Genomic DNA, 27,560 nt, shown 5'->3' with positions numbered 1-27,560 from the left:
TGGATTTACAGCAAGCAGACACACACACACACACACACACACACACACACTGCAGGTTGCCGTGGACAACACCGTCCTCGCCTCCTTGTTTCCTCTCCTGTCTCTTATGAATATTGATGATATTTGTAATAAAGTGCGTCTCATTGATTGAGGCCTGTTTGTATTACAGAGAGCAGATTATTATGGTCTGTAATGCCTCAGGATGACTGTGTGTGTGTGTGTGTGTTCACGTGTACGTACAGTAGATTAATACAAAGGTAAACTTAATTTATACAGCGAATAACCTTTTGAACAGAAAACACCTCAAGTGTTTCACAAAAAAACAACAAAAACAAGAGTAATTTGTTTTGTGTTCTTTTGGGTGTGTACATTATGTGTGTGTGTGTGTGTGTGTGTGTGTGTGTGTGTGTGTGTGTGTGTGTGTGTGTGTGTGTGTGTGTGTGTGTGTGTGTTCTCACACACTTGTACAGGTGTGTGTGGTTATTTATTAAAGTTCCTTCAGGATCATCCGACTGCCTTTTCAGACGGGGAACTGAAGCCGTTCTCTCTTTCCCTTCACCTGCTTCAAATCTACCAGACTCCATTGTCAAAAACACAGATTTTACTTCACAGACACAGGAGCTGCTGGTCTTCCGCTGCCTCTATGAATCAGTTTTGTTTTTATTATTGTGTGACTTTGGTATTCAAAATGGTTTGTTCAGATCCAACGTAACATGTTGGTTCACTCAGAGAGGCAGCAGTAGCACAGTAAACGCCTGTGTTGTACACGGTAAAATTAGCATTTATTTCAATGGAATCTGGTGGTTTTGAACAGAGCGATGTAATGGCTTCAGTTCCTTGTTGAAAGAACTGTCTGACGTCAGTGTAAAGTGTTTAAAGCATAGCATAAACTTAAACTGATAATCATTTTTATGTATCAGTGTTTCTGCTGCCCCCTTTTACTGTAAAAGAAGGTTTTACAGTAAAACATTTGGTGTTAATTCACATTATCAGAGCAGCAATTCATCTTAAATGTACCAAAACATGTCTCTAGTTTACACCCCTGTGGTTTTATGGATGTTCTGACCTGGAGGACAGTCCGTCTCATGTGGCTTCAGTATTTCAGCGTTTCGTTTCGGTGGTTTGGACTTTGGATGCCGTCAGACTTGTAGTGTTTCTGCTCTCGCCCTGTTATTCGCTGCTCTGGTGCCTGATTTGGAGACGAAGGCCTGCAGGTCTGATGGAGGCTGGATATCGGCTCTGATGTCCTGGTTTTGATTTGGATTACATGTAAAACACACCGAACACGGAGCCGTAAGGACCAGTTTACTGATAAATCAACAACAGACCCACTTTTCAAAACTCAAGTAACTGTTACATTTAAAAAAAGCACCCATCCAGATGTGTAAACCAACCACAGCAGCCGCTCGCTGGCTTGTATTTTAACATGAGTGATGGTCTGTTTTCTGTATCACAGAGCTGTTCGCAGCCATCGTACATCCACTAAAAGAGCTTGTTTTAGCCTCTGACAGGCTCAGAGTGTTATTCTAAGTGTGTGACAGCATCATGGAAAGGATCCCTACAGAGAGAGACCTGGAAGATCCTTCTGGTTTAACCACAAACAGCCGTTATATTGCTCTCTGCACACACACCAGACTACATTCATAAAAACAGTGATTTTACCTCACAGGACACAGGAGCTGCTGTATTGATATTTTAGTTTGTTTGAGTTATTTTGTGACTTTGGTGTTTTAAACGGTTACTTTGGATCCAACGCGATGTTTGTGTAACACACAATAACGCAAACAAACCAACCAATGGAGGCAGCAGTAGACCAGCACCTCCCATGTTTTACAAGGTAAAATTACTGTTTTTGTCAATGGAGTCTGGTGGCATTGAACAGCGTGATGAATTTAATCAGTTATTGGGGCAAGTCATGGTTAATCAGGGAATTTTGTGCTTCTCTGAGAAAATATAAATTTGTTTATCCACCAAACCAATATTTTTTGTTGAAGTGCATTCAGATGCTATTATGGTTGTATTAAATGTTAGCGCCCAGCTCCTGCTCTAACCTTAGAGGGAGTGAGTTACTAACTATTAGTTTATTAGTTAGGCTGTTGAATCAATGAAAAACTGAGGCAAAGTCAGTGAGCAGACCAGGAAAGAGTCAGTTTCAGGAGATTTGGTTACGAAATAATAATCACTGGGACGAGCAGACGACTTTGGGTGTCGTTTCATTTAGAGGTCATGGAAATTCAACTCTTTAGTCATGGGAAAGTCGGGGAATTAGAGTGGGAACCCCGGTTTGAGCACCAGGGGTGGTCAGTGAATGCAACACGCCCAGTCGGTTAAACAGCGTTTATTAAGGGGAAGAAATTTGATTTATTTTAGCCTTTGGGTGGATGTGATGATGCACCTGGTCCATTACTAGAACTGACAGAGGCGATTTTCCATATTGTTTTTTATACGTTGGAGGGGCGTGATCCCGTCCCCGGGGTGATTTTCCACCTGTGAGCTGGAAGAAGCAGCTGCAGCTGAAAGCGCTGATGCAGTTGTGTGTTTGTAATAACGGCTTCTCAAGGTCTGACTTGAGTATTTAGCCATGACAGTTGCATGGAAGCTTCACCGGGCCTGGACGAGGCTCGGTACATACGATAGCCCCGGGATCCCTCGGGCAGTTTTTTTTCAGCGGGAGAAGGAAGCAGATTTTGGAGAGAATTCCTGGGAAATACCAGGATCTCTGTGTTTGACCTCAGATAGTGTTTCTGTCTTTATTTACAGAGCAGATGAGATGCAGATCGACACTGTAGGAACCTCTCTCTCTGTCTCTGGGCCGTCTGGATGCCATTAGCCGTGAATGATTTCATCAGTAATCCACTTACAGCAGGCTGGAAATATGAAAAGATGGATGCTGGCATCAGTCTGCTGTGTGGACGAGGTGTCGCTCTCTCTCCCGGGCAGGGGAATAATGGACTGAAGAAACTTAAACAAATAAAATGTTTTAAACGCTTTATAAATTCAGAGTGACGCCGAGCAGAGGTCACATCTGGTGGCAGAGTTTAAACTGAGGGTCAGTTTATCTCTTTGTGACCAGATGTTTTCCTCCGTATCCAGGCAGGAAATGTCCTTTTCAGGGTTCAGTTGCAGGTAGGAAGGATTTTTCCGACGCACACAGCAAATGTAATAATAGACCTTCGCTTTTTTTTTTTTTTACACTTTTACTTCTTATTTTCTGGATCGAGGAGAAGAAACTGCAACGTTTAGTCCTCGAAAGACAAAATTATAATCTCAGTGTTTCAGTGACAGTAAACTGGAGGTCCATTAGCTGCTACTAAGGACGTTAATTATTAATCCATTTATCCTTTTTGATCAGTTGTTTTCCTCCATATTCAGGCAGAAAATGTCCTGTTGAGGGTTCAGTTGCTGGTAGGAAGGATTTATCTGATGCACACAGCAAATTTTTTACACTTTTACTTCTTGTTCTCTGGATTGAGGAGAAGAAATAACTAAATTTTGTCCTTTTAAGACTATTTTTAACCATTGATTGTGGATTTTATAATGTAGATATTTCCTACTGAGGACGTAAAACATTTATATAAATGTATATTTTAATGTAATTTCCTAAAACTGAGTTTTTATCAAACAAACAGGAGGAAATAGTGCATTTGTTTGGGACTATTTTCAGCAGCGGATGAATCCACATCTAGTGAGTGTGAGTGTGTGTGTGTGTGTGTGTGTGTGTGTGTTCATGGTGATGAACAATCAGGCTCATTGTTGTGTTTCTGATGGTTTTTGGACAATAATGGAGCTCTGAGGCTCAAAAGAAGGAGCCGTCTCAGTTTGTTAGTAGAAATATTCGGCGTTGACGAGAAGAAAAACACTGAATAACAACAGACTTCAACAACCTTCTTCTCATATCTTGAACTTTAACAACCGTGTGAGTCTTTGGCACAAACTTTCATGTCCCTACTGTTGTTGTAGACGTCTGTTATCGTGTCAGTGTCGGTGTCAGTGCTTCCTCTGCAGCCAAGTGCCGGTAAAATATGCAAATGTCTGGTAGGTTGGTTTCATTCACCGGCCAAAAACAACGGTGGTTATCTATTGAGTGGTTAGTAACAATTAGCCATTTGGCTAGTGGATAAAAAAGTTAATTTTGTGTAACAACCAGATCTGATTCCAGAGAAAAGAGGTTTTTACACCGGCTGCATAACAATTCTCCTTTGACTCCCACAAAACACTCGTTTAACTGCAGTAATTGTGTGTTGAGAGCTGCCAAAACACAGCTGACCCACACTGAACGCTGTCCCTGAATGCCTCCTGTGTAGACACGGTGTGACTTAAACCCAACGGGCAGCTGAATTAAACCATAACCACAAACAGTGACGAGACTTTTTACGGTTTAACCACAAACAGCCGCTAGACTCTCTCCTCTCAAACATCACCAGACTCCATTCACAAAAACAGGGATTTTAGCCCAGCTGCTTCCTGCTAGCTTGTGTCAGACACTGTTATGATGGGAAACAGACTCGAACACAACACCAGCACAAGCCCCCGAAAAACGGCGTCCAACATATTGAAGCATTCATAGTTTTCTCTTTGCTTTACTGCAGCTTTGTGGTGCTTTATTTTTTACATGGGATCCTGTTTCTGTGCGGACGCCTTAAAGCACCTGAACTATGTGGAGTGTTTGGTGGCACCTCCTGAGGAGAGACCACGTTTGGCTCCAGCAGCTCGTCCCTGAAGACGAGGGAGTTCAGAGGAAATGAAAGAGGAACACGTGACGTTGGCTAAACATGATGCTGAGGATGGAAAAGGGCACGAACGCTCTCTGGTAACGCCTCCGAAGAATCAGGAGATATTAGAGAGTGATTAAATATTTTTGGTGCGTCTCCAAAAAGAGAGCTGTGAAACCATCGGTGTTTTCTGCTGATTCAATCAGGAAGGTCCGTCCCTGGTGTCACTTTGAGCCGAGGACAGAAGCAGCGTCACATCTGCTCTGAAACAAACACGTCGGCCTTTAAAAACCCGATGAAAGACGAGCGAGGGACTGAAGAAGCCGAACCAGCACACAGAACGAGCTAATTTAACAGGATGAGGCTCCTCTCTTCTTCTTCTTCTTCTTTTTTTTTTATCTTTTCTCAAATCCAGCCTCAGATATTGAAGCCTCCGTTGTGCCGGGAGCGGCCCAAGGTCAGGCCAGATGGTGCGGCTGGCTTCACCTTGCTGCTGACCGCTGGTCCCAGCGCAGCAGAGTGGAGCCGCCGCCAAACAGATGGAGAATAGCAGCGAGCTTTAAAACCCTCAAGTCTGCAGAGGAGCTTCAGCAGGAAAACACAGTCCGCAAAAACATATTTTCTCCGAGCTGTTTGTGCCAATTAAGTGTACATTTTTTTTCTTTACTCGTTCTTTTGGATATTTATATATTTATATATTTGTGTGTGTGTGTGTGTGTGTGTGTTGAATTTGGCCCCATCGTCCGACGTGGTTTGGTGTCGACGCCGACTTCAAAGGAGAGTAAATTACATTTACTTTGTAATGCTTGCATCATTATTCCTCCTCTTTATCAGCAACCAATCAGCTCTGTGTGTGTGTGTGTGTGTGTGTGTGTGTGTGTGTGTGTGTGTGTGTGTGTGTGTGTGTGTGTGTACTTCCTCTTTCTATTTAAACAGTATTATCACCACCACTATGACTGATAACGCTCACACTCATACCACTAAATCATCAGTATTTACAATTAAGAGCTAAATCAGAGCTGATGTTTTGTTGTTCAAAGAAAATAATGATCACGTCACATGACCTGATGATGTCACAGATCTGCTGCGAGAGGCTTCCAGGGTGAATAAAGGAGGAAGACATGAGGCGAAGGACCATAAGAGGGGGGGTTTTTGGACAAATACTGTAAACTTCACACTACTTTTGTCCATTTTGCAGATTTCTTTTTAAAATAAATGACGACATAACTTCATCTGTGGGAGTTAACGGCTGCCAATATTAACACAAAGCAATTTAAACTAATTTTTTAAATGAGATTTTCTGCATTAATCCGTGCAGGCTGAAGCTAATCAGAATTGCAAACTGGACTTTTAAATTTTGATTTTACATGGTTTTTTTTCCAGGTTTTAGCTCATTCTCAGTTTTATGTCTGACATTAACAGATTCAACAAAAGATAAATTGGACATTTTTCATTTTCATTTGGAGCCAGATAAACTCAGGACATCACTGACATTTTAAGAGAAACGTCCAGTGTAAAGTTTGAGTCTGAACATATGAAGCTTATTTCACATTTAATGAGAAATGACTCTGTTATTTGTCAATAAAGTTTTCAGCTGAGCTTAATGCATTTATTATTTTAATCATTAAAGACATTTTATTTTAAATATAATTCATATATATATATAATTATAGAATTTATACATTTACATTTTTTAGCTATAATCAGCCTCTATAAATACAACATAATTAAATAAAATGTTTTTTTTTTTTTTTTAAATATTGGCAGTCACAGACTTCCAATCTAAAACGGACGATTGATAAAAGCTTCATCTCGGATCAAACATGAAATATTTGTATTAAGTCGTCTCATAGATGCAGAAAACACAGAATGTTCCTTTAAAAAAAAAAAAAAGCTCCTCAGACAGAAAAGAAAGGATGCAGCTTCCTCTTTGTTTGTAATCTGAGCGTTAGGAATTATTGAACGTGTGAAGTTTCCTGTTCTGGTGACACACGGCAGCATTTTATTTTCCTTCAGTCTCTGAGCCGAAGCAGCAGCAGCAGTAAAAGGTTAAAGTGGCATGAAGAGATATTGAAATGAAATGGTTGGAAGGCAAGCCCCAGGCGATTATTCAAATGGCCACGTTTTTTTTTTTTTTTTTCTTTAATTTTGGTTCAATAACGCTGGACGTTCAACCATCAGCAGTCAGACACTTAATTAAATACCTCAGCGGCTGTACGAGCTGTGTGAAGCCTGTTTGGAATAATAATCCACATAAAGAGAAACATTTGTCAGACTGATAAGTGAGAGATAAATCTGCTGCTGCTGCTGCTGCTGCTCTCAACATCTGATCAGATAAACTAAAAGAAATACACAGAGATGTTTGACTTTAAAGGAGGATTTTGGGGCCTCAAACGGCCGTCGTGTCGCTCTCTGCAAACACACCAGACTCCATTGATAAAAACAGTTATTTTACCTTGCAGAATACAGAACACAAACAAACTCGCATATCGAGGCAGTGATAGACTATCAACTCCCATTTTCTGCAAGTTAAAATTACTGTATTTGTTAATGGAGTCTGGTGGCTTTGATGAGAGCAACATAACAAGTGCAACATTTCCCACTAAAAGAGCTTGTGTGATCCACTGACAGGCTCAGAGTGTTATTCTCAGTGTGTGACAGCATCATGGAAAGGATCCCTACAGAGAGAGACCTGGAAGATCCTTTTGGTTTAACCACAAACAGCCGTTATATCGCTCTCTGCACACACACCAGACTCCATTCACAAAAACAGTGATTTTACCTCGCAGAATGCAGAATGTGAGACAGTTTCATGTTTTCCACAGTTTGATTTTGCAGGATGTGTGGGAACCCTGACCGTATCCTAAAAGTACAACGCAACTGGAAACTTTTATGCACCGTCAGCAAAAGTCACACAATAACACAAACTAACAACTGAGGCACTTGTAGACGAGCTAATCCTGTGTTCTGCGAGGTAAAATTACTATTTTTGTCAATGGAGTCTGGTGTGTACTTCAGTATTTCAGGTATCTGCCGTATTTAAAGGAGCACTGCTAAAAATATAAAAACCATAGTGAAATTAAAGAAAACCAACCAAAACAAAGCTTAAAAAAAAAAAAACAGCGGAACAGCCCTTTAAGTAAATGATTTTTTTCTACCACTGCGTGAGATGATGGACTGAAAGTAAAAGAAAACATATTTCACACGATGTAAAACATTAATTAAAATCGTTAGTGTCTATCTTGGTTTGAATGCGGAGCAATAATTTAATCATGTTGTACATATTAAGAATTTACAGCTCAGGCAGACGTGAGCAGCAAGTGTGTTAAATGAATCATAAAACTGGAGAGGAAGGTGTTTTTTTTTTGTAAATGAGCTAGAAGTGCTCAGAGAAAACTGTCACTTTGTGTAATCAGGAAAAGTTAAGTCAGGTTATTATTATATTTATAAATATTATATATTATCGGAAAAACATGTTTTATCTCATCATGATCCCTCTAAAGTGGCTCTCTTAGGTGAATACAACTTGATTTTATAACTAATTACAGTGCTTAAGGGCTGCATGTTTACACCTGAACAACCAGAAATATGAAGCTAGCGCTGCACAGCGCCGCCTAGCATACAGCCACCATTTTGGGTCGTTGCTATGGGAACCAGTCCCATCCATCCCATTCTGTCGACACGACTTGAACGCAGCATTACTTTTTGTAGTAGCTAGCGGGTACTGGAAAGCTAATTTACTAGCTAAACTCTCAAAGATACTGCGGTACTGCAATCCTGCAGTGCATCGTGGGATTTGTTTGCAGTTGTGCTTTTAGAGTAAAGTATTATGGTTTTTTTTTACTGTCACTCCATATTGTTTGACGGGTCAGAACATCTTCAAACACACCAAACTCCATTGACAAAAATAGTAATTTTACTTGACAATGCACAGGAGTTGCTAGTCTACTGCTACTGGTCTACTCCATCCAAACCTTTTCTAGACCTGTAAGATCCTTTTGGTTAAACCTCAAACAGCTGTTATATTGCTTTCCTCAAACACACCAGACTCCATTGATAAAAACAGTAATTTTTCCTTGCAGAACTCAGGACACAGGTGTCACCAAAGTCACACAATAACACAAGCAAACATATCAAGGCAGTGATAGACTAACAACTCCCATTCTCTGCAAGTTAAAATGAATGTTTTTGTCAATGGAGTCTGGTGGCTTTGCAGAGAGCAACGTAACAAGTGCAATACTTCCCACTAAAAGAGCTTGTTTGATCCACTGACAGGCTCAGAGTGTTATTCTAAGTGTGTGACAGCATCATGGAAAGGATCCCTACAGAGAGAGACCTGGAAGATCCTTTTGGTTTAACCACAAACAGCCGTTATATCGCTCTCTGCACACACACCAGACTCCATTCACAAAAACAAGGATTTAACCTCACATGTCACTTTGGTGTTTTACAGAGTACCCCGCTCGTTTTTATTGTGTACAGCATTTGTAAGACGCCGGCATTATCCTCAAAATAACATTATATGGAATGTAAAAAGGTTTAAGCACAGACAAAATACTACAGATGTGATGAGCTGGAGGAAGAGGAGAAAAGAGTTCAGGCTAAGACGATGCTGAAGGGCACAATAAGGGGGGGGGGGGGGGGGGGGTATGTATCCGTTAACGTCAGTTCCTGCGTCAGAAACGTGAGCTACAAACGGCTCAACCATGATGAAATTCATGTCAAAGCTGACGTCTCCAAACATGTCAACTTTTCAGGAAACAAACTGTCCAGTTCTTAGTTTGTACCTTCAGGCGGTCTGGAGTTTATCTGCTGGATTTTAGCAGGATTTCATCAGGCTAGAAGTTGAAGGATCTCCTGTGTCCAGACAGAGAGAGAGAAGGAATCTGTCAGTCCAACATGAAAACCTGGTAAGACCACTGCTGGGAGGGTTTCACCTGATCTGCAGGATTCAGACAGGTACCTATAAAAAATTTTAAAAGAAAGAAACAACAACAATAAAAAAAAAGACTCAAGAAAAAAGAGAAGAATTATGGGACATGAAATCCAACTTTGTGTTCAGCATTTAAGATCCACATCAGACTTGTGGCCTGCAGCAGCAAAAAGTTTTAGTTCAGGGTAAAAAAAATAAGAGCTTGAATGACGTTATGATGTTTTTAAGGACATGGGTATTTCCTGGAGTTGCAGCAGGTGACCTTTGACCCCTCGAAGATTCACGCCGACCTTCAGGCCCGTGATCGATTAGTTTGAGTCCCAGAGAGCCGCGTGTGGAGACTTTAGCTGTTGACCTTATTATTAATCCCCTTTTAACCACAGTGGTCTCCTGGAATTTGGTTTTAGGGGAAAATTCAGCCAAAAGTTTTTTTTTTTTTTCTCTTTTAAAAATTATTTCACACAAACAGCACAGATGGAAAAACAGCTCACACACACAGAGGAGGGAGAAAAGAGTAGAAACAAGCCCAGACACGAAATCTGCACATCAAACATTTAAAGTTTGGGTTTTTTCCCTTTTTGAAGTTCAGCATTTTGTACTTTAGTGCCATAGCAGGACTTTTTTAGGTACTTTGTATACTTCGTGCTCAAGTTTAATTGTCTTATCAACTATATTTATCAATGCTAATTGGAACAAACCTTGTAATAACAACAAAAGGTTCAATAATACAGTTGTTATCGCTGTAACAAACATGCTAGCTTGGCTGTATGGTGCTAACGAATGCTAAGTTAGCTGATACAGTGTGGCTTACAAATGCTAATGTGGCTAAAACTTAAGCTCGCTGATGATTCAGACTGGCTAGTTGCTAACAGATGCTAACCCCGTGTAGTAACTTGCAAGCAAATGCTAACTTAGCTAATCAAGTTATTCCGTAACAAATGTTAATGTGGCTTAAAAATAAAAGCTAATAAAACTTTAGCCCGCTAATATTTCAGATAGTTGCTAACAGCTAGCCAATGCTAATGCTGCTCTTAAAGCAGCTAAGATGTTAAACAGGTTTGTGGTGCAGATGAAAGAGGAGAGCGTGTTCGCGCTGTAACTCTACAGATAATTACCACCACTGATACAAGTCTTTAAATTTGGGTAATTTCTGGTAAATTAAATATTAACATTAACATTAATATGACATTTTTTGCCCCAGGAGCTCCCTGCAAGACCCTTGAAGGTCGCCTGGAGATCTCTGGACTCAAGTTTGAGAGTCACCAATTATATTTTCATATTTAATAGGACAAATTGGAGGTAGTAGAGTAATTTCAGGGCCCCTTTCTCCCCCCTGAGCAACTTTACTGTTTCCAGGCTGTTTTCCAGGCTGTTTCCAGGCTGTTTCCAGGCCTCCTCTCCCATATTTCACACTGTTTTTTGGTCGCCTGTTGAGGTTTATATGGTGGCAGCTGCTCACTCGGCGCTCCCTCTGGTTGACAATATGCTGCCAAGCTGTCCACATATACTGCACAACATACACAACATACACTACAAGTCCCATGATCCCCTGGGGCTGCAGCTCGTCTGGGTGGGGGAGGGGGGGGGCAGCGGCTGCTGGTCTGAGATGTTCTATTAACTGGAAACACTGGGTGGTTACTGGTGTTACTGGGGAGGTATTATTGGTGTTACTGGTGATGTGTTACTGGTGTTACTGGTGTTACTAGTTATGTGTTACTGGTGTTACTAGTGATGTGTTACTGGTGTTACTGGTGTTACTAGTTATGTGTTACTGGTGTTACTAGTGATGTGTTACTGGTGTTACTGGTGTTACTAGTTATGTGTTACTGGTGTTACTAGTGATGTGTTACTGGTGTTACTGGTGATGTGTTACTGGTGTTACTGGTGATGTGTTACTGGTGTTACTGGTGTTACTGGTGTTACTAGTTATGTGTTACTGGTGTTACTAGTGATGTGTTACTGGTGTTACTGGTGTTACTAGTTATGTGTTACTGGTGTTACTAGTGATGTGTTACTGGTGTTACTGGTGATGTGTTACTGGTGTTACTGGTGATGTGTTACTGGTGTTACTGGTGTTACTGGTGTTACTAGTTATGTGTTACTGGTGTTACTAGTGATGTGTTACTGGTGTTACTAGTGATGTGTTACTGGTGTTACTGGTGATGTGTTACTGGTGTTACTAGTGATGTGTTACTGGTGTTACTGGTGTTACTGGTGATGTGTTACTGGTGTTACTAGTTATGTGTTACTGGTGTTACTAGTTATGTGTTACTGGTGTTACTGGTGTTACTAGTGTTGTGTTACTGGTGTTACTAGTTATGTGTTACTGGTGTTACTGGTGTTACTAGTGTTGTGTTACTGGTGTTACTGTGATGGAACATTTCTGTATTTTCAGCTGTAGTTTGTTAGATCAGCTGTAGTTTGTTAGGTCAGCTGTAGTTTGTTAGGTCAGCTGTAGTTTGTTAGGTCAGCTGTAGTTTGTTAGGTCAGCTGTAGTTTGTTAGGTCAGCTGTAGTTTGTTAGGTCCGCTGTAGTTTGTTAGGTCAGCTGTAGTTTGTTAGGTCAGCTGTAGTTTGTTAGGTCCGCTGTAGTTTGTACCAGTAACTGTGGACGAACACGTTCTCCTCTGGTGTTGTGGTGTGACAGTGACGGCTGAGATGCTTGCAGATGTGAACCAGAGGTTAGTTTCTGGAGCAGAAAAGATGTTTGACGCAGCAGAAACATGGTGTCCCGACTCATTCTGGCTTTAAAAGAGGATTTGCTTCGTGTCGCTCTCTGAGGAAAGACGCTCCACATTTTTATTAGAATCCCTCCACAAAATAAAACACACTGATTAATGAAGTTCCACCTTATCAGCATCAGCATCAGCGTCAGTATTTACTCATCTCAATGTTTTACAAAGAACATGAACAGAGGGTGGTGCTTTCTAAAGTTTAGACTCTGTGTGTGTGTGTGTGTGTGTGTGTGTGTGTGTTCTGGCTGTTAACACACACTTGTATGGGCGTGTGTGTGTTTTCATGCGTCTCATTGGCTGAACAGTGTGTTCACTGTGCACTTTATGACGACGTGCACTCGGATGTTTTTCCTAAAATTTTTGAATCTTTCTCTGATTTCCACCTCATTTTTAAGTCATGATGTCACACAGCCTCTCTCCTTTTCTCACACACACACACACACTAACACACACACACACACACACACACACACACACACACACACTGTCCGGCTGCAGCGTTGCATCACACAAATGATTTTTCGATCGTGGAGACAAATATGCTGATTGTCATGACAACGCTGCCAAAATACAGCTGAGGAGGAACTGGATAACCCAAGTTCACTGTGGTTAGGGTCAGCGTACGTCAATGGGAAATGAATGCAAGTCAATGTGACGTCCTCTGAAGTGATAGAAACACGAGTGTGTGTGTGTGTGTGTGTGAGTGTGTGTGTGTGTGTGTGTGTGTTGTGAAGGGAAAACTGGTTTAATCAACCATAAGAAGAAAAAAAAAGTTCCTTTTTCAGTCTCTCTCTCTCTCAAGCAGTATGAAATAATTATGGGATGCTGTGTTCGTCTCTGCGCTCCAGGAACTCAGCATGTGTTTTTCTTTTTTTTTAACACACAACATCTACACACACACACACACACACACACACACTCATGTCTCACCTCCAGCGAACAGGAAACAACAGCACACAAACAGGAAGAATCCACAGCGCTTCCATGTTAAAACATGTCGGCTCTGTTCCTGTCGGCTTTATTCTCTTCTTCTGTTTGCTGAGCTGAGCTCTCTCTGTCTCACATGGATGTTTATTAGTCACCTAAAACTACTACGAGTCAAATATTCTGCTCTTACTTGTGTCTGGAGGTCCGACCGGAGCAGGTTTAAAGGGTTTAACGTTCAAAAACACATTATTTTTCATGTTGTTTCTGCAGCTCCTGTGTGATCTGACCGCTGCACTTAGGTGTCGCTTCGGAGATTTCAAGTCTGAATTTAAGGACAAAGTACGTTTATTTATCAAACAACGCTGTGACGAAGGTTTGGTTAGGTTTAGGCACTAAAATAACCCGGTCGTCACGGTTACGGTGATGAACACGGGGCCACGGTCGGCGGAAGAAGGAAATCGATTTAGGAAACAGGAAGTAAAATGTTGCCGACCAATCAAGGAGAGCCAGAAGGAGCCAGCCGGTCCCGCCCACGCTGTTTGATTGACAGGTGGGGTTCAGTGATGTCCAAACACAGATGAAGACTTCATAAACGCCCCCCCCCCTCCACAATGATGCCAAACGATTACCAGCTGAAATATTATTCCCCCTGCAGACAAACTCCTTCGTGTGTTTTTAGATTTTGTCGTCAGCGATCGATCCTGCGATGGAGTCATCACGCTTTTCAGGGTTTTTTTTTTTTTTTTCTTTTTTGGCGATGGATTTTGTGTCACATTATTTTTAATGCAGAAAAATTTCCCTCCGGTCACAGAGGAGGAGGAGGAGGGTGTAAGAATCTCTTTTATTATTGCGATCGATTCAGATTGATTAGTTTCAGATATTTAATGCGACGAGCCCTTCCCTCCCCCCTTTCCTCCCCCTCTCTCGCTCGTTTGCTCTCGCCACTGTCGCTTTATTTGCAAAGACCAGAAAAAAAAAAAAAAAAAAAAAAGCGAGGCAGGCGGCGATCTGCAGCCAACCAGCATGCATAATGGCGGCACTCAATATTTCAGACGGAACAAATGAATTGCGCGAGGCTCTTTTAGCAGAATAAACTGCTTTTGCGTGTCAAGACAAAGTCTGGGGAATAAGGGACCGAGGACCTAATGTGTTGTGACAATAGACAGTGGAGAGGCTGTGTTTATGTGTGTGTGTGTGTGTGTGTGTGTGTGTGTCTAAGTGTGTGTGAGGCAAAGAAAGAGACAGGGAGAGACAGAGGCAGATCTGTTCCAGGGACTGTTTTAGTGCCTCATCAAATATTTAGTTTGATTGTACATGGTCCTGTAATTGCCATCTTGGCTTGTGAATTATTGATGGCGTGTAGCAGAGCCAAGGAGGGCCCTCATCCCCACACACACACACACACACACACACACACACACACACACACACTGGGCTCGCTCATGTGCTGTAATAAGGCCAGACAAAAGCAAACACACACACACACACACACACACGCTGGTGCTGAGGCCAGTGAATCATCATGTAATGGTAATGGGCATGAAGCTGCTCTTGTTTCATATCCTAATTAGCAGCAGAGGAGCATCATCTGAATTCCTCAGTAATTATTTGAAGAGGGTGTTTCAACAACACGGCAGAGTCAATATTAGACTTTACTCAACCTTCTAATGAGGCGACGCTTCCACCAACGCCTTCCCCTTCTTCTTCTTCTTCTTCTTCTTCTTCTTCTGATGTTTTTTGCAGCACAAACTGCCTGCGAGCTTGTTTTTTTTTTTTTTTATGCTTTTTTTTTTTTTTTCTTCTTCTTCTTCTTCTTCTTCTTCTCCTCGTGTCTCGCTTTTGTTTCTCAGCCACAGATCCTCCACGGTTTGTTCGTTAGCCGTAAAACAAATGAGATGTGACGGAGGGGCGGTTAGCGGGTTAACCAGGACGGATCGTTGTTAGCTCGGCAGTGGCCTCGGCTCGCCACGCTTGCTTTACGCTTTATTTTCAGTTTGTCACCAGTAAGATGAGCTGATGGCGGCGGCGTGCTGGCCTGGACTCGCCGGGCGGTCAGGTGGTAAACTGGCAGCGTGGTGGCTTCTCACATAGAGCATCAAACTGTGAGGGCGAGCAGCAGCAGCAGCAGCAGCAGCAGCGGTGGTGGTGGTGGTAGTGGTAGTGGTGGCGTCAGGATCAGCAACACGGCAGCTTTTAAAAATACCCCTGCTGAAATATTGATTTTTTTCTGCTTCTTTTTCTTTCTTGCCTAACGTAATAAGTGAGAGACTCCAGGGAGAGAGTGTGTGTGTGTGTGTGTGTGTGTGTGTGTGTGTGTGTGTGTGTGTGTGTGTGTGTGTGTGTGTGTGTGTGTGTGGCAAGCATCCCCCCCTCCCTCATATGAACTGAGTGTGTGTGTGTGTGTTCATCAGGGCCTTGTAATCTGAGCCCGACGTAATTGCTTCCCATAGTGCACTGGGTGTGGTCGGGGGGTGACATCATCTGGAGTGGCCGGTGAAAATGCTGAAGTCAGACCAGCGCCAACTGCCCCCCCCCATCTCCTCTCCACCCTCCCCCTGCCCCCCCCTGCCCATGTGAGCTAAATTGGCTTTAAATCTGCTCCATTGGAACAATTACTCCGGCCTCCATCACGTCCATTCACAATTAAAGTTCCTCCTTAAAGGTGGAGCTGAAGCTGAAACACAGTTAAATGAATAACTGGGAGGAGAAAAGTCCTTTTTAATCTGTATTTAAAGGACTTTTGCTGCTGTAACTCCTGGAGATTACACGTGTAATCCTGCAGCAGCGAAGAGGGAAATGTGACACACTCATTTTTAGTAAATAATAGTGATAATAATAATGATGAACGTTATTTATGTAGCACTTCTCCTACAGCTGGTGCAGCTCAGCGTGCTTTATAGTAAGAGAATCAGTAAAAACAGGCATGTTAGAAACAGATGATGGAGATATGAGGAGGATAAAGTTAGTTTTCAGTCGTGTCTGTTTAAAAAAAACAGAATAAAGGTTCCTGTTTATGAGCGAACGCGTCAGAAAAACAGCTTTTTTGTTAGTTTGTTTAAACTTTACATGCAAACATACAAATGTAAAAGTACATATCAGTATCACAATCAGCTTTATTCACCAAGAATGTGAACACATGCCAATAATCCCATTCATGTTTTAATCAGTTATCTGTTACTGAGTAAATATATTCCTCTGGAACATGAATCTTATTGTAATGAAGTCCAAAAACCTCTGCTGTGTTAAAAAACACTTTAGTAGCTGCAGAAATGTTCTTAAACAGGTTTAAATAAAGGACCTCCTCATCCTTCTGACCTGCTGCAGGACAAAAACATGGACTCTGAATCAGTCACGTCTCCGTCACAACGTGTTTGTGCTACATACAAGTCAGATTTTGAGCGACGCTGCCAAAAGCTGCTGCTTCCACTGTGACCCCCACATGACTGAAAAGTGACCAGCTACAGTACGTGGGTGGTGTCCTGTCCTGCTGTGCCAGCGTGTCCAGGCTGGAGGAGCAGAGCTGCAGTGGTTCCTCAGCTCTCCGCCCTCCTGTCATTGATTGTCGGGTGGTGTAATGAGGTGACAGCTTACACCGGCAGACTCTGTCGCTCTCATTATCTCCACCTCCTCCCTTAGAGCCACAGAAGAAGAAGAAGAAGAAGAAGAAGGAGCCGGCTGAGCTAATGACGGAGCTCCGGCTGTACGCTCTGCTTTATTATTTATCGTGTTTTGATACCTTTTCAATCAGGAGGCGGGTGATCTGCCTTCACTTCCTCCTCCTCCTCCTCCTCCTCCTCCTCCTCCTCCTGCTGGACACCTGATAATCCCTCCTTTTCCCCCCTCTGAGCTCGTCGGCTCGTGTCTGCAGTCTGACACTGACTCTCTAAGAACTCGTCAGTCGTCCTCCAATTGAGTGACTGAAGTTGTGTTCGAGTGGGAGGAGAGAAGAACTAAAGGGGCGAACAGTAAATCAGTGAAGGCGGCACTCCGATGCCTCGTGGAAGAGACCCGGAGGAATCACTAGCGTTTCCTCACGATCCCTGAAAGCTCTGGAAGCGAAAGTGCCGTGGCTTTGACACCAAACTCATGTTCATAAGTCTTCATATTTTAAAGGTTTCCTCACTGAATATTGGAGATGAACGCCGGTTTTTAATAACTTGAAGTCTTGTTTGACTCTTCTACAGTTCGGCATTACTCTTGATGTGTCTGGGCCTGATTCCAGCTAACTGTCACTCAGGGCTCATGTTCACTATGTTCCTTCAGTTCAGATTCAGCCAAAAGTTTTCTTATTTTCAGGAAGGAAATAACAAGAACAAACTAACTAAACTAAAATAAACTAACATTTGTGCAGTTGAAATACCTGCAGGGGAAGAAATGTCATGTTTGTGCAAATGATCCAAAGCGAATATCTTCTAGCTTCTTCTTCTCTCTCAACACACCTGAGGATTAGACAACATGAAGTTCGCCACGCACTGACAGCGTGTGTTGACGCCAAAACACTGATTTCTGTTTCTGTGTGAGGCAGAAACACCTGTAGTACACGTCTAAACTAACCCTTTAAAACACCAAAGTCAGCTGTCGAACCTATTCTGGTGTCTACATGACTGGTCGGTACAGAAAGTGTTGAAGTTGATCGCGCTCTTCAAAGCTACCAGACTCCATTGACAAAAACAGTCGTTTTACCTCGCAGAGCACAGGAGATGCTGGTCTACTGCTGGGTCAGTGTGGTTGTGTTATTGTGTGACTTTAGTATGAAAAGGTTTAGTTTGGATCTAACGCAGTATTTGTGTTACACACTATAACACAAAAAAACTAACCGATGGAGGCTGCAGCGGACCAGCAGCTCCTTTGTTCAGTGGACGTAAAATCACTGTTTTTGTGAATGGAGTCTGGTGTGTGTGTACCCCCAAACTGTACTTCAGTGCAGTACTTGAGTAAATGTGTGTGAGTGAGTATGAAACCTGTTGCCGTGGTGATGTTGAGTGACATCACTGTGAATACAGGAAGTGTTTGGAGGATTAAAATCTTCTGGGAAACTGAAGATGTTTCTGCGTTAATGAGATTAAATTAGATTTTTTTTTTTTTTTGTGTGTGTGTGTGTGTGTGTATGTTGCAGTTGTGTGTATCAGTGAGTGTATGTGTGTCTCTGAGCAGCTTCTTGTGTGTGTGTTTGTGTGTGTATCACTGTGTTTTTCTATGTGTGTGTGTAGTCTGAGTATTCTGAGATTTTGTCTGTGTGTGTGTGTGTGTGTGTGTATCAGTGTGTATAAGTGTGGATTTCCATGTATGTGTGTGTGGTCTGAGCAGTTCTGAGATGTTATGTGTATTTCTGTTTGTATTTGTGTGTGTGCGTGTGTGTGTGTGTGTAGTCTGAGTATTCTGAGATTTTGTGTGTATTTCTGTGTGTATGTGTGTACTGTATGTGTGTGTATTGTGTGTGTGTGTGTGTGTGTGTGTGAGCCTCTGGTCTTGTCTCCAGCTGCGTTTTAATTCAATCCGTATTGATCCATATCAGCTCTCTGAAGGACTCAGTATCATCTGAATGGAGCTTCATATTATTCTGTTCACTGCCATAAAGGGCATTAGAGCCTCCAGAGCAGCAGATCAGCTTTCAGTCAATACACACACACACACACACACACACACACACACACACACACACACACACACACACACACTGTCCATCTCTCTCCCTCCTCCTCCAGTGGAGCTCAGTGTGTCTCTTTAAAGGATCAGTTCACACAAATCATAAAGGCCGGGGCTAATCTACCCATGCAGATAGTTTGGGGGTTTTAGTTGACGTGTGTGACGCAGTGGAGGCGACATTTTAAAGCATTCAGCCAACATTATCTGTTGCTCTGTGCTTTTTCATGAACTGACCCTTTAAATAGCACAGTAACCCCTCTCTGTGACGTTCCAGCCTACTGTCCCTGTTTTTATCTATTTAAGTCATGACTGAATATGTGGAGAAGAAACATTTAAGAGGGATTTTAAAGGGTTAAAAAATCATATTATCACAGGGATAACTCTGTAAATATTGTGTTGGATCCAAACTCACCTTTTAAAAACAAGCAAACTGGACAAACAAGCATCAGAAGCTCCTGAGTCCTGTTCTCTAAAACCCCTGTTTTAGTGAATGTAGTCTGGTGTGTGTGCTGTTTGTGGTTAAACCAAAAGGATCTTCCAGGTCTCTCTCTGTAGGGATCCTTTCCATGATGCTGTCACACACTTAGAATAACACTCTGAGCCTGTCAGTGGATCAAACAAGCTCTTCTAGTGGACCTACTGTGATCAGGTCTCTTGTGTGTATATTATTTAGCTTCAAGCAAAAACTAAATCCAAAATATCCAGTTTTTGATGCAATATTTTGATATTAAATAACAGTAAGATTATATTTTATTTTGGAGCTGAATTCCCAAACCTGACTGAACAGAAACCTTCCAGCTTCGACACGATCTCTTCTCCACTCGTGTGTTGACCCAGACTGTGTTTCATCATCATCAGCTGATCACCTCCTCCCCCTCGAGGAGGAAAAACGACAATATCGGCTTTCAAATTTTAAAAATAGCTTTAAAAAATACTGCCGTTATCCTTGCGTGGATTATAATATGTACAGATGGGTTTTACTGGGTCACATTATTGTTTAAATGTTAAAATGTTCTTTTACCTTTGACCTGATGATTTAAAGCCCCTTTAAAGGTGCAAGTTAAGGGGCACCTGTGATGTTTGGGTTCTTTCCACCATTAAAAACTCTTCTCTTCTACTATATTACAATCCATGAATAGTCCCTTTAGATTATGAATTATCCCTTTAAAACAGTTAAGTGGTAAATTTGTGGAGTTTGAAGTTAAATATTGTAAAAAAAAAAAACGCGGTCCGTCTGCACAGAAAGTGAAACCTGAGCCCCCGCTGTGTGTTTTTAAAGATACTGTTACTGTCTTATTAAGGTGGAAATCGATGCCGGCCTCATTTATATCCACACACCACCCCCTCACCGCGCGCTCCCAGCATGCCTTGCTGAGGCAGAGCGGGGCGGAGGAGGAGGAGGAGGTGGGGAAGATGGGGTGCGGGTACTCTGCCGAGGTTATCCCCTGGTTAATGTGACATGTCTGTCTGCGACCTTGCCGCTTGTTAACTGCCCGGATTATTATTGTGATAATGTGGCAATTAAACAGGAAGCGCTCCATCAGGGCGGGAGGGGGGGCTTATGGTCCGAGAGATGGATGTGCACAGATTACAAGGCAGTGGGAAATGCATTAAGGTGGCCATCCATCCCGACCCCCCCACTGTCCTCCTCCAAAGCTGTGGGTTATTACCGCCCCTCCTCATTGATATCCGTTCCCAATCAATACTCCTCTGCTGCCGTAAAAAGTGCCGTAAATCAGCGCGCGGCGGGCGAGAGATCGGACGTGTGGGAGGTGGAATCAAAAGGCGGTTCCTAATGAGACGCCATAAGTCTGCAGGAAGTGTCGACTGTCTTTATCAAGACGCCGCCGCTGAATGATAATGTCGTCAGCCGCAGGGAGGCGTCATGTGACCCGACGGCCAGAAACACAAAGAGCCACAGTTTACCAACAACCAGGATAAAGGCACATTTCACAACGTCTTATTTACTGTAGTTTGGGAGCCATTTATTAGAAATTGTGCTCAATAAAGGTGTAAATTCCTTTGCTGTGGGACGATTCACCAAACAGGTTTTAGGAGTATTTTATCGCAGCTTATTGTTGGATCCCGTTCACACCAGTGAATAAAAAGTCGTATTTCCCTATTTTCCATAAAAAGAACATGCTGTTATGGTCAAAAAAGAAGATTCCTGTTAGAAAACAAGAGAACAAGCCAATACATTTATTATGAATTTACATTACAAATCTTATTAAGGTTTAACGTCCAGTGTAGATTTCAAATATCATTAATTATCATCATTTTACACCTGAAATAAAAAGATGATAATAAATAACCTTAATGTTTCAGTGAATCCACAAAGTTTGGGTTTAATTTAAGGATAATTCCGGTATTTTTTAACCTATGTGTTGCATCAATATTTCGTTGGATCTGAACTAACCTTTTAAAAACAAGCAAACTAACCACTTAAAGCAGCAGCTCCTGTGTTCTGTGAGCTAAAATCCCTGTTTTAGTGAATGTAGTCTGGTGTGTGTGCTGTTTGTGGTTAAACCAAAAGGATCTTCCAGGTCTCTCTCTGTAGGGATCCTTTCCATGATGCTGTCACACACTTAGAATAACACTCTGAGCCTGTCAGTGGATCAAACAAGCTCTTTTAGTGGGAAATATTACTCTTGTTACATTGCTCTCTTCAAAGCCACCAAACTCCATTGACAAAAACAGTCATTTTATCTCACAGACCAGAGAAGCTGCTGGTCTACTGGGGCATCAATCACTCAGTTTGTCTGTGTTATTGTGTGTTTCACAAATTTTGAGCTGAATCTGAACTAACCGAGTAAAACACAGAAATCACCCAATAACACAAACAGACAAACTGATTAAGACGGAAGTAGACCAGCAACTTGCAGGTAAAATCCCTGTTTTTATGAATGGAGTCTGGTGTGTGTGCAGAGAGCGATATAACGGCTGTTTGTGGTTAAACCAAAAGGATCTTCCAGGTCTCTCTCTGTAGGGATCCAGCTGACACAAGTTTAATATCACCAACACCAATAAGTAAATAAATAAATAAACAATGATAAATATCGTTGTTTAACTGGAGCCCTCACACACAGAGGAACATCCTCTAATCACCAACGTTTGTTCTTGTTTGATGCTTTGTTTTTACTTCCTCTGGTGTAAAATGAGCGTCCTGTGGAGCCAAAGTGAGCGTTTCTTCATTCGTTTGTGTCACATGTGAGCAGCAGTGGTGAAATAGTGACACGCTGGCTAATCCGACATGTCTGCTGCTGTTTGTTTTTCTGTCTGCAGATTCTTCCTCAAGTTCTTCCTCAAGTGCAATCAGAACTGTTTGAAAAATGCAGGAAACCCACGAGACATGAGGAGGTTCCAGGTAAGAGACGCTGCTGGTGCACCTGAGAGACGGATCCATGTTGGGCCCTCTGCTGCTGCTGGAGCTCACCTGTGTGTGTGTGTGTGTGTGTGTGTGTGTGCAGGTGGTGGTTTCCACTACGGTCAACGTGGACGGTCACGTGCTGGCGGTGTCAGACAACATGTTCGTCCACAACAACTCCAAACATGGCCGCCGCGCCCGACGCCTGGACCCCTCTGAAGGTTAGATGTCGCTCAGGAACGAGAAAACAAGAATTCACGACATGCAACAAAACACACGTTAGATTAACGACCTCAGACGGTTTCATGGCAACAAACCAGAGAAAATTACTAAAAATATTAGTTTGATGAATAAACATAAAATTCCATGATTTTCCAGGACTTTCTCTGTTCAGAATAGATTTGTCTTCCATGACTTTCCAGGAATTCCTCGACCCGTTGGCAGCTTGTACACAGATCAGGTCCAGAAATATTTCCTGTCCCTCTCCTTATCCCTTTATACTTTCAAAATAAAAGCACAGAAATATTTGAAAACAAAAAAACGGACCCCGGGGACCCGCCGAGTGCCAAATTACAGGTTTTGTGTATCAAGGTAGAAGTCAGAGGACGTTTCCTGTTTGATTTGGGTCCATTCATTCACATTTTGGCTCATTTTGAGTAATTTTCAGTGAAAAGCCGCCAAGAGTGGAGAGACATCATGTGACCCGACGGCCAGAAACTGAAACACGACAACAGAGAGCGACACTGAACATAATTTACCAACAAATATAATAATTAAGAACATGCAATTATTTTTATTTGGCTGATTTTATACATTTCAAATGACAGGTTTTGTGTAAAAGGACATTTCCTGTATGATTTGGGTCCTTTAGTTCACATATTGGCTCATTTTTAAATGATTTTCTGTGAGACATTAAAAAGGTTTTCCAGTGATTTAGTATTATGAGAGATACATCAAAAACAGAATGAATCCTACATTTCCCATAATGCAACTGGACAGTATCTATCCAAACAGTACAGTCTAAACTGTATAAGTTAGACATTTGTTGCTGCAGAAGACGTCATCCAGCTGCTTTACTGTGATGGGCTTCATTTGTAAAGTCAGCGGAATGACCCTTTACTGCACAGCATGACAATTAGGGAAAAACCAGACGAGATGAGAACTGAAATCTAAATTCGATGCAGCTGCTCCGGACTGGAAGAAACTGTTAAACACCGAATGTCACAAAAGCCAAAAGCCGACTGCAGCAGGGGAAAGGAAAACTGACGAAATGCTCCTTTAATAAAGAGCGAATCAGGGCCGGCGTGAAGGCGTCCAGCCGCTGGCAGGCCTCCGTCCTGCCCCGTGTCCCCGTTAGACGTCCTGCGCCGTCGGGAGAGGCCGGCGAACAAACGCTCCGTTCTTCCAGCGTCCACAGCGAGCAAATAAAATGCATCACTCGCGTATAAACTTCACACGATGAAACTCGACGCTGAGAGCTGGAGCTCAGCGGCAACATTTCCTCTGAAGTTGTAAACTTTAATACCACTTTGCCCTGTCCCCGCTCCAATAAAACCCTCCCGCCTCGCCAAGGCGCTTCCAGGAGCAATGACATAAGTCTCTCGCTTGATTTGGCCTACTTGGAGTGCCAGATGGGTGGGGCTTAGCCGCACCGGCACCTGGTTTTTCACACCGCAGCAGAAAAGATGTGTGCCACAGGAAAGTGGACTAAATCAACTTTAATGTACTTCTTCTAAACCTCCCAGGACTCATTGTTTTCGTCCTGTGTGGAAAGCCCCACCCGCCTGGCACCTACAGGAGAGCAAAACAAACTCAAAAATTCATTTTACAGCAGTCGAGCGTGAACAGATCAATATATCTCCTCTGTCCAACTGTCAAATCCGTCGTTCTCTGCAGTTTCCATCCAACTCGCTTTAAAGTTTGAGGTTTAGCCAGGAGTCTCGTTTGTTTCGGCCTACTTGGCGCACCAGACGAGTGGAGTTTATGATATGAAGGATTCACTCTCAGGAGACACGTCAGTCATTTGAAAATGAAACTAAAATGAGTCTTGGATTCGTCTTGTGTCTGTCTAACGCTCTCAAAACTCTTACTGCGTCATCCTTTTTTTTTTTTTGTGGTAAACTCCACCTGTCTGGCACGTCCAGAGAGTTAAAACAAGGTAGTTTCAGATACTAATCCAACATCGACAATCCAGCCTGTTATCCATCCCTCATCCACCAAACCACCTCGCTCTGCAGTTTCCACTTAAAGGTTTGAGGCGTTTCCAGGAGATATGGTGTTTTGCTTGTTTTAATCCACTTGAAAGGCCAGACGGGTGGGGCTTACCATATGAGGACATTTGAAACTATCAGGTAAAAGTGAAAACCACAGGAAAGCAGATTTACTGACTTTCACTTTCATATACTCTGTCTAAACACCAGCAGTGTATTTACAATTACCTCTCTCAAACCCCACCCATCTGGGACATACCATACGTTAAAACAAACCCTCAATCCTCTTGCCTCCTTTAAGACATTAAAAAAGTGTGTCATCCCTCTCTCACATCCCCCATGACTACCTCTGCAGCTTCCCTTGACTTGTTTTAAAGTTTTGAGGCATTTCCAGGAGAGATGGTGTAACGTGTTCGCTTGTTTTAACCTGCTTGGAACGCCAGACGGGTGGGATTACAGTACTTTATCCAGGAAAAATCTTAGTCATAAAAAAAGTGCACTGAAAAACTTTCAGACAAAATCTGAATTTGCAGACGTCGAGTAAAACAAACCCTTAAATCAGACATGACACCTCTGCTGTGTCCTCCCTCCTTCACATCCTAAACGCTCGGCAGCTTCCCTCGGCTTGTTTCAAACTTTGAGGCTTTTCCAGGTGAGGTGAATGCTTGTTTTAATCAGCTGGGAACACCAGGCGGGTGGGTCTTGTGATAGCAGGGCATCAGAAAGTAACTCGTAAAACTTTCAGTCACAGAAAAAGAAAGCAAACTAACTTTTATATACTTCTGTCTTCCTGATGCTCATCATTTAGTCGTGTGTGGCAAACGCCACCCGCCAGGGACGTTCAGCAGAGTGAAACAAACCCCAAAAGAATTTCCCATCAGTCAGACTTCAAAAAGCCGCCGCGTCCTCCCTCCATCACCTCCCAAACAGCTACCTCTGCAGTTCCCTCAGCTTGTTTTAAAGTTTTGAGGCTTTTCCAGGAGCGAATGATGTCATTGTCTCGTTTGGTTTAACCTACTTGCAGCACCAGACGGGTGGTGTTTATCGCAGCGGGTGCGTTTCAGACAGGATAAGGCTGTTGATCAAAGAAAAAGCAGAGTAAGCTGACCTCCTGTGATTGCCCAAACTTTTTACACTCTTTACTGCGTTGTCCTGTGTGGCTAACCCCACCTGTCTGGCGTGTCCAGAGGGATAAAACAAACGCTGCTTGGCACCAATATGTCATTCACCAAGCTGAGACGTTTTTTGTTTCTCACCTGTGAAAACGTCTTGAGATGCCGAGGAAACTTAGCAAATCAGCACTTAAACATTCATGTGCAGAAGTGTTTCCGCTGTGAGGGTGCCGGGCGTACTGTACGGTGTCCTGCAGGGGCCAAAAGGGGCCCGTTGTTTACCAGACGGCCCTGTATCTCCGCCCGCAGAGGGAAGCTCGGGGCCTTTCATCTCATCCAGACTGGGATGTTTTCAGAGCCGATAAAAAGCTCCAACATCTGCTCCCGCCTTTGTCACCAAACCCCCCCCCCCCCCCGTCTCCTCGATAGAACTTTCCACCGCCTGCTCCTCGCCTTTGTGCTCCATTCATTTGACTGGAAAGTCCCCCTCCGCCTCCACCGCCGCCACCATCACCCCCAACACCAACGCCACCCCCCCTCCCCAGACCCATCGGACTGTTTGTTTACTGCTGTGACAAAAGGGGGAAATTAATAAGGAGATGACAATCGACTCCTCGGAGTGGGAAAAGCCCCCGACCCTCTGCTGCTGCTGCTGCTGCTGCTGCTGCGTTTGGGGTTTTCTTTGCTTTCATATGGAGCAAATGTTGATGCTGCAACCAGAGCGGGGGGGCAACGAGGATCCGAGGGGTGGGGGCAACAAGGATCAAGTCCTACTTGACTGGAAATAAAAGTCTGTCCTTTAGTTTAAGTCAGTTTGGTCTTTAAACTTCCATCTAAACTAAAAGAGATGTTTCCACAGACTGTATAAAGGAAGGGGACGTAGCCGGGTTGAAGCCTCGAGTTCAGCTTTATGGACGTCGCCATCTTGTTTTTTTGTTTGAGCCAGAAGTTTCATAAAACTGCTCCGTCTCTGCAGTAGAAAGCTTTAAAGTTTTTAAATCGATGCTAAGTGACCAGAGAAAACTGAGAAAAAGGGCTTTGGTGTTCACTTTTGCTCTAAAGGTGGAAATCCTACAACAACCAGAATGCACTGCGGCGCCTGACTCTCGGCTGTGGCTGGCCTCGTCCTCCTCCATACGCTGTAAACTTTTCCGCACTATATTCTGGATCATACATGTTCCCCCGAATGTCTGATTCCAGCATTGAACTATTAAAATCTTTTCTGACGGCAGGCAGACGGAAAATGAGGAAGCGCAAATCTGTAGTTCGAACAATGGTGTCGCCAAGCAGATTTTCATGCAGCTGAAAATGGTCTAAGATGGAAACAAAGCCTCTGATGCCTAGTTTTTGGTCATATCAGGGCCTCCGTACTCTCTGAGACACCAAAATAAACAAGAAGGATTAAAACAATATGATTAAGAACGTATTTCTGTGTCTTTATCTGTCGATTACGCTCCAGATTTCCATTTCCATGAGCTCGTTCTGCCAGTAACAGGAACATTTCTGCACTAATAGTTGTAACTGTAATGTTTAATAGAGTCTCTGAACACGGCTTTAAAGATCAGATCATGTAGTAAACAAAAGGAAACTAGGAGCTCTGACTGGAATATCAAATCATCCTCCCAATAAAACGGCTCTTGGTCCGGGAAAAGGCTGTAAACCCACAGAGCCTCGTCTTGTTCGTCCGTCCGCCTGTCTGACTCGACCCGACTCTGCTGCAGTCTAGTCATCTCGGAGACGGTGTTTATGTGGAGCCCCTTATTGATCTCTATGGCACTGGAAAAACCAATCATTTTGCATGTATTAGTGGTGGACTAAGCGGCTGCGGGTAGATCAGTCCTGAGAGCTCTCTGTCAATACAAACCTGTAAATAATTAGCTGCACGTTTGTTTGAGGTTTGCCGTCTTGTTCTAAGACTATAG

At 42.9% G+C, this 27,560-nt stretch overlaps 1 protein-coding gene across 2 annotated transcripts in view; it reads left to right on the top strand.

Annotated features, from left to right (window-relative positions):
- LOC139206753 (transcription factor COE1-like) overlaps positions 1-27,560 on the top strand; it is a 157,918-nt gene that overhangs the window by 76,163 nt on the left and 54,195 nt on the right. For both annotated transcript variants that reach the window (XM_070836325.1, XM_070836324.1), the window contains exons 7-8: positions 22,235-22,316; positions 22,420-22,537. In XM_070836325.1, coding sequence (XP_070692426.1) covers positions 22,235-22,316; positions 22,420-22,537 — 200 coding nt within the window. The remainder of the gene's footprint in view (positions 1-22,234; positions 22,317-22,419; positions 22,538-27,560) is intronic.

The sequence above is a fragment of the Pempheris klunzingeri genome, chromosome 9, assembly GCF_042242105.1.
Source record: "Pempheris klunzingeri isolate RE-2024b chromosome 9, fPemKlu1.hap1, whole genome shotgun sequence".
Lineage (NCBI taxonomy): Eukaryota > Metazoa > Chordata > Actinopteri > Acropomatiformes > Pempheridae > Pempheris > Pempheris klunzingeri.
Note: the sequence above shows the minus strand (reverse complement) of the source record. Positions and strands in the feature narration are given on the sequence as shown.